The sequence below is a fragment of the Chlamydotis macqueenii genome, chromosome 16, assembly GCF_036417535.1.
Source record: "Chlamydotis macqueenii isolate bChlMac1 chromosome 16, bChlMac1.mat, whole genome shotgun sequence".
NCBI lineage: Eukaryota > Metazoa > Chordata > Aves > Otidiformes > Otididae > Chlamydotis > Chlamydotis macqueenii.
Window position 1 is genome coordinate 8,219,639 of NC_141571.1, and position 16,404 is coordinate 8,236,042.

At 39.7% G+C, this 16,404-nt stretch overlaps 1 protein-coding gene across 5 annotated transcripts in view; it reads right to left on the reverse strand.

The window, feature by feature from the left end:
* The window catches only part of RIPOR3 (RIPOR family member 3), a 53,356-nt gene that overhangs the window by 17,928 nt on the left and 19,024 nt on the right, over positions 1-16,404 (reverse strand). For 2 of the 5 annotated variants that reach the window (XM_086760802.1, XM_010121429.2), the window contains 10 exons: positions 13,893-14,021; positions 9,946-10,092; positions 6,419-6,497; positions 5,684-5,707; positions 5,502-5,555; positions 4,524-4,673; positions 3,946-4,009; positions 3,525-3,568; positions 2,703-2,828; positions 411-556 (listed from right to left, as the gene is read on the reverse strand). In XM_086760802.1, coding sequence (XP_086616928.1) covers positions 411-556; positions 2,703-2,828; positions 3,525-3,568; positions 3,946-4,009; positions 4,524-4,673; positions 5,502-5,555; positions 5,684-5,707; positions 6,419-6,497; positions 9,946-10,092; positions 13,893-13,993 — 935 coding nt within the window. In that variant the 5' untranslated portion in view covers positions 13,994-14,021. Of the gene's footprint in view, positions 1-410; positions 557-2,702; positions 2,829-3,524; positions 3,569-3,945; positions 4,010-4,523; positions 4,674-5,501; positions 5,556-5,683; positions 5,708-6,418; positions 6,498-9,945; positions 10,093-13,892; positions 14,022-14,276; positions 14,709-16,404 lie in introns of those variants that run through there. The other 3 variants (XM_086760804.1, XM_086760803.1, XM_086760805.1) reach the window with 3 other exon arrangements.

Sequence of the window (16,404 nt, forward strand, 5' to 3'; positions counted from 1 at the left end):
TTTCATTTCATCATCTTTGAGATTGTTTGTGTTTTATAGATGTACACACATTGCTTGGAGCTAGACTTGAACGCTCATTCCAAAGAGCAGTAAGCTAAGTAAAAGCCTGTAGTCAGTTCTCGTGGCTAGCCACGGCTCCGGCAACATCAGCAGGAAAAAAGTGAAGGGTCATAGAAACAGCTGCTGTCCTCCCCCCCTGCCCTTCCTGAGGACTGGTCCCACAAAGTCAGAGATCAGGTACAGTAGCTGGGGCTGCTGTGAGGAAGCATGTGGCTGCTATCTATCCTGCACCTGCTCTGCAAATAGAAAGAAGACTTATGATGTTGAATGCTGCTAAGCGACATACTTAGGAGCCTCTGATTTATTTCAAAGGTTTAGCTCCAGCTTTTTTAATCCAAAGTTGTACTTACTTCCAGAGGACCTCCAGCTGTAGCTTGATAGTGCCCAGTTCAGTGATATCCACAATGATTGCCTGAGGCTTGGTTGTAAAGAAGTTTATGCTGTCGCATGTCACGACCCCAACTAGAATAGTGGCCAGTCCTCGCAGCTCTGTTACCTGCGGAGGGAAACAAACACATCCATTTTCATCCTAAGTCACATGCATGGAAAGGAAAACACTCCAGGCTCAGATCTGCTGTGTGGCTCACAAACTTAAAACCTTGATACTAAATTCTAGGCTCCCAAGCTGTTGTGAGTCAATATCCCCACAAGGAACACTTCACAGATGGCTAGCAAAGAGGAAAGAAGTTATGTAAGTTGGGAAGAGACCGAGCTGTACAGCAATTTTGACAACAGAATTTGGTAGACTATAATTTTAAAAAAATTAATCTGAAATTTGGTAACTCCAGCTCTGGTATACATACAAGTAGTTGTCATTTATATTACAGCATCTAGCTTGCCCACCTATTAGAACAACACTATCATAAAATATATATATTACAGAGAAGTATATTAGCTATCTACACTAGATTATTTCAGCTCTCAATTGCCTAAAGGATCTGGAAGCACAACTGTCTGCATCCACTGTGACCTTCCTAAATGTCCTGAGCTCAGCTGTGGACCAAACTCAGAACTCGTAGGTGCCAGTTCCTTCCCCTAGCTCTGCAGGCAGCTCAGAGTTTGTTATCAATGCAGTTACAGGCCTATGCTTTTTTCTACCCTGGCACTTTGCTTCTTCAGCTACTCTAAAAAAAAAAAGTCCAATCAAACATTTGCTGAAAAAACTCACTTCCAATTGAAGATCAAGTTGTTCTAGAAGCACATAAAGGATCAGACTCAGCACAGAATTTTAGCACAAGTACCTAAGTCCACTTCAGGAATTAGTTACGTGCCTACATCTCCTTTAAGAGTTAGCAAAAGTTTTGTTGCTAGGCTCCTCTTGGAACACTCTTTGGCACCATGCACTTGTGCTGGGTGAAGATTTTTAAGTATAAAGTGGAAAGAGCAGGAGGGTGTGGAGAACATTAGTTAGGAGACTTTCATAAGCTGACAAAAAGAGTAAAACTATCATTGTCATAAAAGTAATACAAGTTTTTACAACTATTATGGGAAAACATAGATCTGAATTAGCCTCTCACCTGATCTTCATTGTGCAGTGGCAGCAAAAAAAGAAAAAAAAGCATTATAAGCACATTTCCAAAAGCTGTACTGGCAAGATGCCAAAGAGTCTCTCCTATGTAACCCAGTTCTCGCTGCCAGATAGGAGGGGAACATTGCCATGGCTGCTTTAACACAGCTGCCAGAACTTGAAACCCTGCACTGGCAGTTTCCTTGTAGAATAAGATCCAGCACAGCCTTCAATCTCAGCGCCTTTTAGGTTGACAGGAGTCATGCTGCAGAGTTCAGCCCACGAAAGACACCAGACTACAGTGGAAGTGCTGTTTAAGTATAAACCTCACCTGCGAGGTAAGTGCCAGAACCAGCGCCAGGGGCAGCTGCACAAGGGTCTGTGAACACTACAAGCTTCCCCCAAGGGCTACCCACAACATGTCATCTACATATCACACGCCACTAGCACTGGTCCCTTACTGTTAAAGATACCACCTCTTCCAAGGGACTTAAAAAAGTGTCAGAACTCTAAACAAAGATACAAAGTACAGACAGTTTGTACCACTATATAAATGCCATTGGTTCTTCACAGATATGGAGCATCTCTGGAGCAAAACATGACAAAAGAATCTGCTGTGCAGATGTCTCAGATAAAGGGACATTTGAACTACACGTTCAAAACATACACATGTGCAACGATATGTTTTCCATATAGATATTTCTCTTTTTCAATAGAGAACAGAACTCCAGGTACTTGGTGTTCCACGTGGGTGATATAAATAATATATACATACACATCTTTTTGTCTCTGCATCTGGACTTTATCCTAGAAAAAAATCCCAGATATTGATCTAGGACTTTTAAAAAAACAGAACCAAACAAAACTCCCAAACCAAAAAACTAACCAACCACATATACCAGACTCCAGAACACAGGAAAGCAGATGCACTAATACAGTTACTACTGCCAGGAGCAAAGGAAAGACAGAAGTAATTGTCTGTTCAGCAAGCAGAACATTGATTAATGCCATTGTTACATGGCTAGGAAAAGAAAACCACCTAAGAATTTTGACAAATGCTTTGTAGCCTAACAGGTAACATTATGGCAGAAGACTAGTAACCCACTGATTCCAATCCAACCATTATACACCACACCTTGATTTCAAACTTCTCGTGGAGATTTGGTATAAAAATTTTTTCTTCCTCATCCCATGTTTGACTGTCATCAGTCTCAATCTTGCCTTTCAACCTCCATTTTTGGCGCCCCAGTCGCACAAACACCTAGAAACCACAAAGAAAAAAAAAAAAAAAAAAAACAAAAACCTATGTTGGGTCAACATATCCCAGAACATTCCCTTCAGTCCACAGGCCTCACACTCTTCCAGTACCACAGAGGTAAAGCCATTCCTTTGGTCACAATACACTTAGGAACTTGGATAAAGCTAGAAGATTGGAGGCAGGAATTCAGGTTGCAGGTTTTAGCACCTTAACTCAGTGCCAAATGACACATCCCACCCATTCTAGAAGAACTGCAAAACTACACTGCATAGCAAGCGTAGCGGTACTGAAATACACAGCAGACTGGAATTCATTTGGAACTGCTAGGAGGAGAGTAACCCAAGAAGATACTAAGATGCATTCAAATCATGCCAAGGGCAATCTTCCAAGAAGCAAGCAGCAACTGTTACTTGATTCCAGGGTAACTTTGAAGACAAAGACCTGACAGGTTGGTTTTGACAGACAATCATTGCCATCTTTTCAACCCTTCCGTAACACCTGAATCACATCTTTGCCTCTTCAGTCTCAAAGGGCAGAGTTACCAGCGAACGTGCTAAAGCACTGTTCTCATCAGAACAGCACATGGTTTTATCATAGTCTGCTTCCCGCTTCCCTTCTACATGTTGCAGCCTCACTCTCCTGTTCCTCTATGACAAACTCACAGCAGTAAAGGACAAAATTAATTGTTGCATACTGCACCTCATACTGGTCCCCTGGGCAGAGACGTGCAAAGCCCACCAATCCTGAAAAGAGAAAGAAAACTCATAATAACTGCACAGTTTTACAACATGCCCCAAAGCCTCAGCTTGCAATAAAGTGACTATCTGGCTAATGCTCCCCTTGTGCTCAACTCTCTGCAGAAGCTATGCCACCAGCCCAAAACACTCTTAGAAGGTCAAACTTTAGTTGAGCTGAGGAAAGAAAGCTGCTTGTCAGCTTTTGTATTGCAGATCTGTTTTGCAGTGCTGAAGCAGAGAAGTTTGCCAAAATTCTGTTCATGGTCTGATCCAGAATGCCAGTGGAAATGACTGACATGGACTCTCAATGGATTAGATTGCTACAAAGGAAATCCAAAATCAGTTGATAAGTCTTGAAGGAAATAAGAAGGAAATGAACGTACCTTTCATCTTCAAGTGAAACTCTCCCAGATGGACCTCCAACGCCCCTTCTATAAAGCACATGTCCTAGAAGAACGACTGAACAGTCACTATGATTGAAAAGCAGTGCAGAGTAGCTACCTTCCCATACATCCCAGTTTTTTATCTCATCTTTAAAGAACTTGAGCTTTTTATTTGGCTGCTCCACAGAAGAGCAGAACTGCTTGAGCAGTTTATTGTCAGTTACCTTCCACTGCTTGTTTTGTAAAAATGGCATAACTTATTCATGATTCAATTCTCATCCCATTACTTCCAGTGGAAGTCACAATGAATCCCAGTATTAAACAGAAATTCATAGGATGCAGGCATGAAGATGTGTAGGGGCAAAAGAAGGGCATAGAATTGAAGTGCTTTGCCTGTAAGGTATTTATCTCACAAGCTTCAATTCACATTATGTATCCATATTTCATTCACATGTTAAGTTTTTAACTCGCACCATTAAAAAAAAAAAAACAAACAAAAAAAATACAGCAGCAAGTCCTGGTACATTTTTTGGTAAGGAACAGTCAGATCTTCATTACATGTGTGTAGTCTTTCCTACCTCTGTGCACTCTTGGAAATTTTTGTAAAGCTCCACTAGGCTCTCTCTGGAGGCTTTGGTGGAAGGAGATAAGGAAAAGGCATGTTTCATGTTAGTGGCCCCATCTCGTAGTCTGCACTGGATACAGTAAGCTTCATAGAGTTCTTCTACCTTTAAGATTTCAGATATGGGGGAAGAATGAACAAGAATTACCCTGGCATAGTTTTAATGAGTTTTGCAATGGAACATTAGTAGTCTTCCCTGGGGAAAAAAAAAAAAAAAAAACCACAAAACAAAACAAACCAACAAAAACAAAAAACCAAAGACACCCCAAACAAAACACAAAACCAAAAAAACACAGCCACCATCACATCCCATTATCATAGTATTGCAGAATGCTGCAACCCCTGCATTTTACAGACCAGAGTGCAACAGTTTGTAGACATTCCTGCAAAAAAAGCATGGGATACTGAGAAACAATTCACTCTGCTATTATCAGACTGGAAGACAAGGAGTAGAATAACACTTTGTTCAGGGATAAATTACTCGGGAAGCAGGAAACTCGTTCCCTCAGTACAGATTACAACACCTACACCTTTAGCTATGTCAGAGGAAAGATTTGATTCCTTTGGAAGCAGATGGCAGACAGCAGACATGCACTCTACAGAACTGCCCATTTCCCCCCATTTTGGTGGGAAAAAGGGGAGAACACTGAAGTCTTCCCACACGGGCATTTTCTGAATAAACTGGCAGAGTATGCAAACTGGTTTTACAGGCAAACTCAGGTTGGGCTGCACCCAACATTCAGCCTGAATAGAACCATTCAAGAAAATAAATAAATAAAAATCCCCTCCTTCTGTAAAAAGAGTGGTTACAGCTTTCAGAAAGTACCCAGCATTACTCCCCTTCACATTAATTATAGACAAAGTATTTTCTGTTTAGATAGTTTGCTTATACAGCAGTGTAAGCCTTAAGCATACAGGAGATGAAACTCCTTACCTTGCTTATGTGAAACTCCAGTTTTCTGATGTATCTCTCCACAGAGCGGATTTGCTTTTGAAGAGGGGAGAGAGAGGGGAACTTAAGAAATTATTTCCTAAACATGCCTTTAAGTAACACAGTAGACACATCATCCATTTTTCTCTATTTGTAAGATTTCATCTCATCCTCAATAGCCTTACCTTATCCAGGTCATAGTAGAAAGCCTGAAAGAGAAATAGCACAAGCTGAACAGGAGAGTGTGTATATCTGTACATATTAATGACACTTTCACATTTACTGCGAGACTCACTATGCATATCTTCAGTTACACTACACTAAGATGCATTGTTTACTACAAGGAGACAGTCTAACATTTTTAGTAGTTTCATTTTCTGTGCATGGTTGGTTGATTTGTTTTTGCAGAGGCTTGAAATGAAACAGTAAGAGTCTCACCACCAGCTATTCATGGTACATCTGAGTTTATGATTTTTTTTAATCCAGCTATTATTTCCCAAATTAAAGGCAAAGTTAGATCTACGAGTTGTCTTTTCATTAGCACTGCTGCTGAAGGTAGATCTAGGGAGTTGTGAACACAATAGAATCTAGTTTACAAGGACACATTCACCAGCTATGGAAAACAAAGCCATTTATCACCATTTCTGTCCATGTAGGGTCAGGTACGAACACTGATCACTAAACAGACACAAGGAGATACCATCCCAGTAAAGGAACACGATCGAAGAGGAGAAATCCCAAGTTTAATTCTCACATCTACAGCTAACCTGCTTGGTAAATTTCTGATTGTGATGCCTTGCTGGCCCTCACCTCAGGGCTTTATCTGGAAAACCCCTCGGAGCCCCAGACGCAAGAGAGCATCTACTTTTGTAACTTTAAATATTAAATACTTAAATTACTTTAAAAATAAAGCATCTTACCAATCTGGAGCTCCTTTTTGTATCTTTGTGTCGACCAGACAGATAATCCAATTCAGCCTGATGTGCTTCCAAGTATTCACTGGAGAGGAGGAAAACCCAGTGTTACATTCTTCTGGTACATTCATTATAACACCTCCTCAAAGAATTTTCCAGCAGAAAAATTACAAAGCCACTTCCTTCTCTAGAAGACTTCTCTTGTTTTACTCTCTGGAGTTGTGTGTGGCTATATACAAGACAACTGGGTCAATAGATGAGAAAAATGTGGTTTCCATTGACATAGAATCCTAGAACTGCTAGAGTTGGAAGGGACCTTCAAGGGTCATCTAGTCCAACCACCCTGCAAGGAGCAGGGACATAGAGCGTAATTATAGACAAATACTTGTCCTAAATACAAAGCTACTCCTAGAGGAGCATCTGTACACAATGTGCATCAGGTGATGCTGGTTTCTGTTACCTAACATTTAAAGATGCTGTACATTAGGAATCCTCCTGGATCCTTTTTACTCCTCCAAGACATGGAATGCTGAAGTGTAATTCAAGAGGGCCACCACTGCTGCGTAAGTATATACACATACAAATACACATACTGCACTCGGACATCTGCTATTTCTTGTTTCTCTTAATCTAAAATAGAACATTCAAGTGAAAGATAGGCTTTGTTCCGGGAATGTGAGGCACAACAAAAACAAGACAGTCGAGCTAGAAGTACTATTAAAGGTAAGAGGAAAGGAGGTATTTAGGAGGAGAATGGCAGGTTCTAACACAGAAATAACTCAGCTTACAGATCTCCTTTTCAGATTTCTCTAATTATTCCTGTTTACCCTTCTGGAACCTTTTCTGTAAGGTAGAAGTTCAATTCCTTTGTTGAACAAGTCTCTTCTTACAGTTACTGAGGAATAAGAATTCATCAACCAACTCCATCTTACAGAGTCAAAAATTGCAACGTGAAACACTTGTGCTACAAAACCAAGCTCACAGAACTACTCCACACATAAGGCAGGGCACATGTCATTCAGTGTTTCAGCAAGCAGAGCTGAATACCACTTTTTAGTGTGCTAGACAATTTCTTAATATAACCATTACTTTTTTCCAGAACAGGAACTATTTTGCAAGGTGTGAAGCACTTGGTGCCAGTTGGCTTCTATAGAGCTGCTTGCATGCAAGGGCTGTCCCTTAGGAGTTCCCACAGGTCCTTAAACTATTTCTGCTGAGACCATCTTCTTCCAATTTTGCTTTTAATATAGAGTATACATAGGTAACTTTTTCCTCTTACACTTAAAAGGGAACAAGAGTCACCTAGTAAACACTACATTATAAGACACAGTATCAAAGTAACTTCATTTTAGACAGCTACACTTCTTTAAATTTGCTTTGATCCATTTCATTCTCTTACTGTTACAAGACCAGTTCCCCCAAGACATCCAGTGGCTCCAGCATTCCACTGTCTGCTCTTTTTACTTGCCTATTAACAGCTCAGTGCAGAAGTAGCCAAGGCTGGTGGCAGAAAAGAGTCCGCTTACCTTTTAGAAGGGCTTCATCACTTTTAGATTTAACTATGTTAGAATTGCCAGCTTGACAGAATGGTACTCAGATGGTTAATAGAATAGAGAGTTATTGGAATGGTACTCAGATGGTTAACAGAATAAAGAGTTATTTGCCACAGCTATAAAGAAACAGGCACGTAAAACATGTTCTGTTCTAAAAATTCAAGTCACTCCAGCACCAAGTGGACTTAGTCTGCATCCACTTAAAATTTGGACTTCGCATTGCTATTTGATACAGTTGTTTTCTGTAGGTTACTTCAGTCAATTAGTTAGCTACTCAGTTTTGGCAGGAGTCTGATCATATGGTGTTCCCTGCAGAACTGGGAACAAATTCTGATCCACTTTATGGTTTCTCCTCCCTAAGCTCTGATAAATTCTAAACTCTGCAAAAATATTTGGTTTTGTTATTTGTTTTAAATCTAAATCCACTAGTAAGACATCGACTGATACTTTCAGAGCCAAGGCTTTATAGCCTTTTATAGGAATAGGAGTGTGACACATCTGAGTTTACAATGTATTATTACAACACATTTTATGTTCTTTGCTTAAAAAAACAAAATATGATCAGAATTAATACAGTAGCAAAATTCTGAGGACAGCAGCAACATACATGAAGGAACTGTTAGCAGGATGTCAGCAGAAAGAGAGAGCTACGAAGTTTACAAGTCCAAGGAAAGGTATTTTTATCTTCCAATAGTAGCTTCAGGGTGTAAATGAAGTTCCTATGATATTAGATTAGGCCCAATCAACATCAACTGCAATGATTTAAGATGTACATTTTTATATAATAAGATCCAAGAACTCAGGAGAAGGTTGATCAGTTTCAATCACTGAAGGAGGCAAACTGCACTTACCACCATTTCCCTTCTGGTCTATAATACCAAGAGAGCAAGCTCATCCGTGTTTTATTTGTCATTTCAGCATTGAAAAATATAATTGTTTCTATGAGGTAACTGACAGCTTCCTCAAAGCCAGAACACCCTACACCCAGATGGCCAGCCCATCCTTTGATCTCTATTATACCTGCTGCATACATCCCACATCTGCCAGACCGAGACAACAGACAAAATTGGCCTTTAGCCTTCTCACGTTGACTGTGCAGTCAGCCATAATAAAGACTCTGAAGTAGTGCTACATTTAAAGCAAGACATGTTATTTGCATTGCATTGAGTTGTACTACAGATCTGTTTCATCACCTGAAGTCAGCTGAAGTTTTCAGGTGGATCTGCTTAGACCTTTCCCTTACAACAAGCCACCCAGAGATGAAAGCACTTTTGAACTCCACAATTTAATTCTATTAAAAGGAAAAAAAAAAAAAAAAACCAAGAAAAAAAAAAAACAACACACAACCAACAAAAACAAACACAAAAACTCCAAAACACTACAACAAACAAACACCCAAAAAACCCACCCCACTAGAAAAATCTAACTTTAGTGTTGTCTAATGAGCACAGGGAGAATAGAAATGGTTTATGAACCAGCCTCCTCACTGTGCCCCTGCAGGGCACACCCTAACTTTCAGACTTGCTTTTAAGTCAGCTTTTGGAGTCAAAGCAAACTCCAGACAGTTCCCTCTAGAAATTTTTTTGCCAATCACCCCTCAGGTCTGGCTGTCCCATCTCTATCCAAGTCTCTCCTTGATCTGCAGACTTCCTGCCTGCCACCCTGCATGCTCCGAAAGCCTCACTTCCTCAAGAGAGCTTAGTTGCTCCCCAAGAGATGGAGAATCTCCCTACAGAATTCTACCTGTCACTGACTTTTTAGAGAAATGTAACAAACTAGGAACAAACAAAAACATTAGAGCACTTTGGTTGCAAGCAGACTGTCCAAGAGTGAATGAAACTTGTTTTACAAGGTCCCAAGCCAGCATCTGGGAAAGCCACTACATGTTTAGAGATGCCACATGGAGACAGAGAACAGTGATACACAGACTGAAGCAACATGACTAGGTAAGGCAAGTTACAATATTTTAAAAGTCCTTACTTAAGTCCTTTCTTCAAAGCTTCAAAAATTTTCTTCACCTGCAGTGGCTTTGGATCCCAGATGACTCCTCCCTTCTGCAGGGAATTATAAGCCTTGGAGGATTTCAGTGACATTCTTGATCTTACTGAACTTCTGCTGAGAGACTTTCTGTAGAAAGAGAAAAGAAATACGGAAAAGATGCAAAACCCTTCACCTAGGAAAAAAGACATGCCCAGCCCACAAAGCTTCCATGTTACAAGTTATACGTCCAATCTCCTATACCCTTACTCAAAAGGACGAAGATCTTGGACACGCTGAGAATACTTTCACAGATAACATTAGGAAATTAAGGCTCAGCCTTAAATACCTAGTGCAGAAAGTCTGCAAGTTTTTTGTAACTTCAACAATAAGAAATATCTCCTTCTCCAGGTTCGACACAGACTCAAAAAAGCCTAATGGTTCTCTTTTATCCTTTTTGCATGAAGAAAAATCATGCAGCTCCCCATTTCTTTGGGAAGGTGGGAGAGGCACTGAGCAAGAAAAAGAAAAGCTCATTTTTACAACAGGTTAATAACAAGTTAATGTTCATACTGCTAGCAATTCTTAACAGACATGAATGGCAGCTAGATAAAGCCCTGTCTCTGTGCACATTCACACCAGTTGCTGGGTCAACTACAAAACCAGTCAAGTAAGCCACGCTGCAGGACAAGGACATTTCCATTCTCACTCTCACCTGCAATTCAGGAAAACAAAGCAACAAACTTTTGATCTGCTCAAGTTCTAACTGATAAAGCTAACATAAAAAGCCTTTAGAAACACCTATTTATTTGCCTGCATTCACTATCCATTTAAATGATGGCTTAGAGCCCTACCATGTTTTAAAGAAAACAAGCTACCAAGCCCAGAATGCATACAATACATAATTATCAAGTTGTTTTTTCAGTGTCTAACACCTCACTTACTTTCTTTTGAAAACAACTGCCACACCAAAATTAAATTTTGTTTCTAACAAAATTCCCCCACACAGGATTTTTTTGTACTAACCTAAAGAGTCAGAACACCTCTAGCCTTTAGTTATATATATCTACAACATTTAAACTAGAAAATGAGCTTCCTGTCAATAGTTCTTTAACAAGGTCAGATTCCTGCCTCACTTACCTCTACCTATATACTCCTCTAGGTCATAGTTATGTTTATATAGTTCTGTTAATACTCCCTGTAAGTCAAACCTCTAAAATAACATTACCTAAAGAAGTTTCCCATTGCAGTAAGCCAAGTCAACTAGCTGCTCTCAGAGAAGCTTTCCACCTTCTCTACAATCTCCATCCTAAATTCATCTCACCTGGAGAAACTATGAACTTCAACAGGCTTAATGCTTAGCCACTGGCTGTTTTAAGTTCCAGGCATGTGACTGAAGGCTTAAGGAGATTATTGAGTGTGGTGATTAAATCCTAGGCCCAGCACACCTGAGAGCTGTCACCAGGTCTATTGCAGAAACCTTTCAGTAATTACTTTAATTATCCTGGTGCTACATTTCCACTTAACTCCATTTTTAACATATAATCTGAAAAAAAAATCTGATAAAATTAGGCGTTACCAAACATTACTGGATATTTAGTTTCTTCATCCCAATGATTATCTTAGTTTTTTAGGATGGCTTAATGTAAAGTATTAATTAACCAAACCATTTGGAGCTCAGGTTACCTATAACGAGGAACATAACTGTTACATTAGAAACTTACATTAACATTGTTTTATTTTGTAAGATAATGAATCTTTGAGTATTCCATGCAAAGTGAGAGAGTTCCAACAGGAGTAACACCAGAAGGGACAGTCTAGCCAGTAACAGTAGTTGAAAGTGTCTCCTAGAAGGATTCATCACTTAAATTCATTCATGCAAGGAAGGAAATAGCATCCAGTTCCATGTTTTAGATGAGTACTCTAATTAGCAAGATACCATGTGGAAGATATAAGATAATTCTATCTTTTTAAATTAAAAAGCCCAAATTACTCTTGGGTTTTGTTTATTTTCGGAAAGGAAAGGACTTTGATATTTATCTTCAGAGTTTTGGCGTTCAAACTCTAAATGCAGGATTTCCTTCAGTTAAAGTAGCATCTAAGTACTGCATACGGATAGGCTGGGATTTAAAATTCACTTTTTTCCTCACTGTCTCCTACTGACTGATGTAGCCCATACATACTCGGTGCACTGACGTTAAGAATCCCATTTTCATACGTCCCATAGAAAAGCTAAGCTGCTGACATGGGCCTTTATGGACAGTAGCTAAAAGCTAGATGCTATGTTGCTGCTTTCCCTTGTGAACTTAATAATTTAAGTATCAGATTTCCCACTTTATAGATAACAGTAATAATATTTACTTCCTGTGGAGACCATTGTGAGGTAAAATGAAATAGTTTGTCTGACTGACAGCCTCAAAAGGAAGTCGATAAAGAAATGCAAAAGCACATTTAGCATCTGTTTAAGAATCTCCATGTGGACCTGATTTGTGTGTCATCCTTTGCACAGACCTTGCGCAGGCCCCTGCAATCTCCTCCTGTGTTTTGCAACAGTGCCTGAGGGAGAGATAAGTCAGGAAAGGATGATTTTAAAATTTCTTCACTGTGTTAGAGAAGGCTCTTGGGTGTTCACTGGGCTGTGACTGAGTATCTAGTACACAAATTTTCCTTATTGCGGTGATTCCTGAACAAAACTGTCTGTCTAAACACTTAAATAATGAAAAGCAACATCATAAAAAATGCATAAAGAGAAGTATTTGGTTAGAAAATCTTTGCTGCTAAAAGCAACAGAATAATCTTAAGGGATATATGAACCCTTCTGTTTGGAGCATTCTCGCCCTACTGGACTGTGCCTTTGTTGGAGAAACAGCCGCTCAACACTTTTCCTGGTAGATCCTTTCCCTGCTAGAACTCCCACTATGTATTTGAGCTCAAGTCTGTTTATATAAGTCATTGACAGTGTTCTTCTCAAGACCTTAGTGACTGGTGTGCTTTTACATGTCCCATCTTTGCTAGATGTAATACTGTTTTTCAGCTTCCACAAAAACCTAATTTATTCAAATGTGAAGACTTCTTGATTGCATGACAATCATGCTAGAATTCCATTTTTGCTCATACTTTACCATGCTGTGTTTAACTGAAAGGTTAATTTAGTAACTTGGTTCTTTTAAAATATATTTTATGACATGAGTCAGGTATTTTACACAATAGGATTTTTTTTTTACTACAATGCTATACCGCTCTATGTAGCATTATTCATTATTATTATTACTATACATAATGCTACATAGATAAGCAAAAAGGGAAAAACAGTGCAGGATGGTTTAGCAATTACAGAGCTCAACTGAAGACTAGAAGACTGGACTGCAACCTTGGCTACACTACAGACCTGTTACTGATCGTAGCGAATTTGCAGTGGCCTTCTCGGCCTGTTTGTATTCCTCCCTTCCTCTCATTTGTGGCATCGCCAGAAAGCAGCCCTTCCTCTCATGTAATTCTGCTCTGCTTAAGTAACTCCAGAAGAACTTGAGTTGGGTTCAGTTACACATTTTGCCAGGATTCACCACTAACATTTCCATCTTTTTAAAAGTCTACGAGATTTTTACTAACTATAACTATTTAGAAGGTTTTAGTCAGAAAACATCAGTTACTACAGGCTGCTAGCAGGAAGGGTCACAGGCCTTCATTTTTCTAGAAGAAATGGACACTACTAACAGTCTGATACATAACCTCTGAAACCCAGCCATCTCTGAAGTACGATGTGTGTAGCAGAAAGATAGCATGGTGTGAAGTATAGCTATTTATCAGTGAACCATAACAACACTCAATAGTTTTAAGATAAAAAATAAGGAACAACTTCTACACATAGATGCCTTACGTTAAAAAAACATTCACGGTACCTAATGGCTGTTGCCCAAATGATCAGGCACTTTTCTTTTTGTGTTACTTACGCTAATTTTCTGCTTTGCACAGTGCTGAATCCAGTGAAGGAACAACTCCTGCTGATACCACCTCCTTCACCAGGAGAGACGAATGTGAGTTTGACTGACATGACTGACAGTCAGTATGTCTACCGGCTTCTGAAACAAACAGAAAAACAGATGAGTCAAAACCTTCTTAGCGGTTCAGGCTTAGACCTGTGCTACTGCAAGTGCTGAGCTGCATGGAAGTGGAAAGTCAGAACAACAGATAGTAGATTAAATAGAAAAAACAGACTTGTCTGCTATATATGTTTCCTCTGTTGCCATCCACAATTCAATTGAATGAGGGACTGAATAATCTAAAATGAAATCTCTCATGCCCTCTTCAATTTCTGATTGATTTTACAAACTTACTATGTAAAAACCAGAACAGTCTCAATTCACAGGCTCTCTACATTTCTGAGTTTTCAAAAACCCTGTAATTGTCCCACTGCTTAAGGAGTTCAGGCCAACCAGTGTATTTCCAAATCAGTATGGATGCCAGAACAATACTTAAGCTTCAGACTTTGTCAGGTCCAAAAAGCAGTTCCTTGCATCTGTGCAGCGCCACACTGAATGAAGTCCATGGTAGAACTGGCTGAGTGTGGTACTTAAGCCCAAAGCAGAAGTCTGATTTCAACAGTAAATTTCAGGTTCATGCTCCTCCTCTGGTGGGATTTCTCTTGCATTGCTCGCTTCTGCTTTCCATCAGTCAAACTCTTTTCCTTTCTGGAGAATTGTGTTCTCTGCCATATGTCTATAGAATCCAAGTTACGATGTAAGTAACAGACATATTCTTCAAAGCAGCTGTAGAAAATCACCCAGACAGTTAATATACGAAAAATTCCTTCCTTCCCCCCTCAAGCTGGTGTAATGTAAACACCACAACTGAGTAAAACTGAGTAAAACAAAAAGCTGGATTATCTGTTTCTAGAGAGAAGTACAAACTCCAATAAAGATCTCTACATGGAGATGCTCCATGGAAAATTTTGTCCTACATTACAGAACGCTCTGAAGACCAGTGAGCTCTTAATGGATCAGAGTAGATACTGGAAAGAAACATCTGCACTCAGCCTCTATGCCTGACGTTATTCCACCAGCGTGGCTACAATTAGTCAGACTAGACGCCCAGAAATGTCAGGATAAGACTCCTTTCCTTGGAGAGCAACCTAACTCAATGCTCTTCCAGACTGCATACAAAGAACTGAAAGGTTAAATATACTTCCCTAGAGCAGTGAGATTTGAGAGTATTTTGCTAATTCTGAGCTAGTATACAAGTACAGGGAATTACTTTAAGTGACTATGCTTTAGGTACTATCATCTACCAAAGCAGTTGTCGTGGATTTCCACAAGCAGAGATCCTGCAGTGAGACCTGAGTACTTCATTAGAAGCCGCTCAGCCAGTTCCCTGGGCTGAGGTCTAAGATTCCCATTTCTTTGCCTGTTCCATAGGCTGCGCCAAGCTCATGAACACATCTGTGAAAAACAGGCAAAAGACTTCAGAACAGGATGTGAAAATTATAAAGTTGAGCCAAACTGCTACTTGCTTTGCAAGCTACCTAGTTTGACAAAAGAGGTGTTGGGCATGGCTAGGTATTTTGTACCTCAGGGCATCGAAGTCCACACGACTCCATAGCTTCAGTAGTATGAACAGAAATCTGTTACATGGAAAAATTTAGGTGCATCTTACGCACCTTTTAATCAAACTGTACAGCACTGACATTCTTTTGCTTCAAAAGCATCTCTCCTTAACACCCTGATCAGAGATCGTACTTGCATCACATCACAGCTGAAGTTTCAAAATATTTTCTATTATTTCCTCTAGTTTTCAGATGCTTGTAAGCCTGTGAACAGTCACCCCATCAAAAGGATCACTAGACTGAAAATACCCTGCTACTTACTGAAAAAATTAATTGCCTAACAAGCTAAAGGAAGAAATAAAAGGAATAGCCTCATGGTTATTGACCACATCCCTCATCAAGGCTAAGCCAGATTCCCAGGATCTATTCTTCAGCTCTCTAACCTGGGAAAATTAGTTCATGAGTAAAAGGGAGGAAGAAAGTGCAGGAAAAGCTTGTCTAATTTTACAGGACTCCTAAAGCCTGCATAGCGTGAGACTGAAGCCTTTGAGGCACATAGATAGGAAACAAACAAAACCAGGCAGACCCGTGACAGGGAACAGAAAGTGGAAAAGTATGAGAAGATTCCCAAAGTAAAAATCTGTGGTGATGAACTCTAGATGTGAAGAATTAAGTTGGAATGTACAGACCTCCAAAACCCAGTTGATGAAAGAAATAAATTGCTTGAATTGCCTAGACTGGATTCTGTTGCCACATGTGTTTTTCTAAATCAAATATAATTCTGGACTTCAAGAAGAGACACTGTCGCAAATTGGTCAAAACGAGAGATGAATTTGACCTCACTTGCACACAGCTACAAGAATTTAAAAATTCTCATGGGTCATTTGTTTTTTTGTAACTGCACAAAGCTCAGTCCTCAAGGC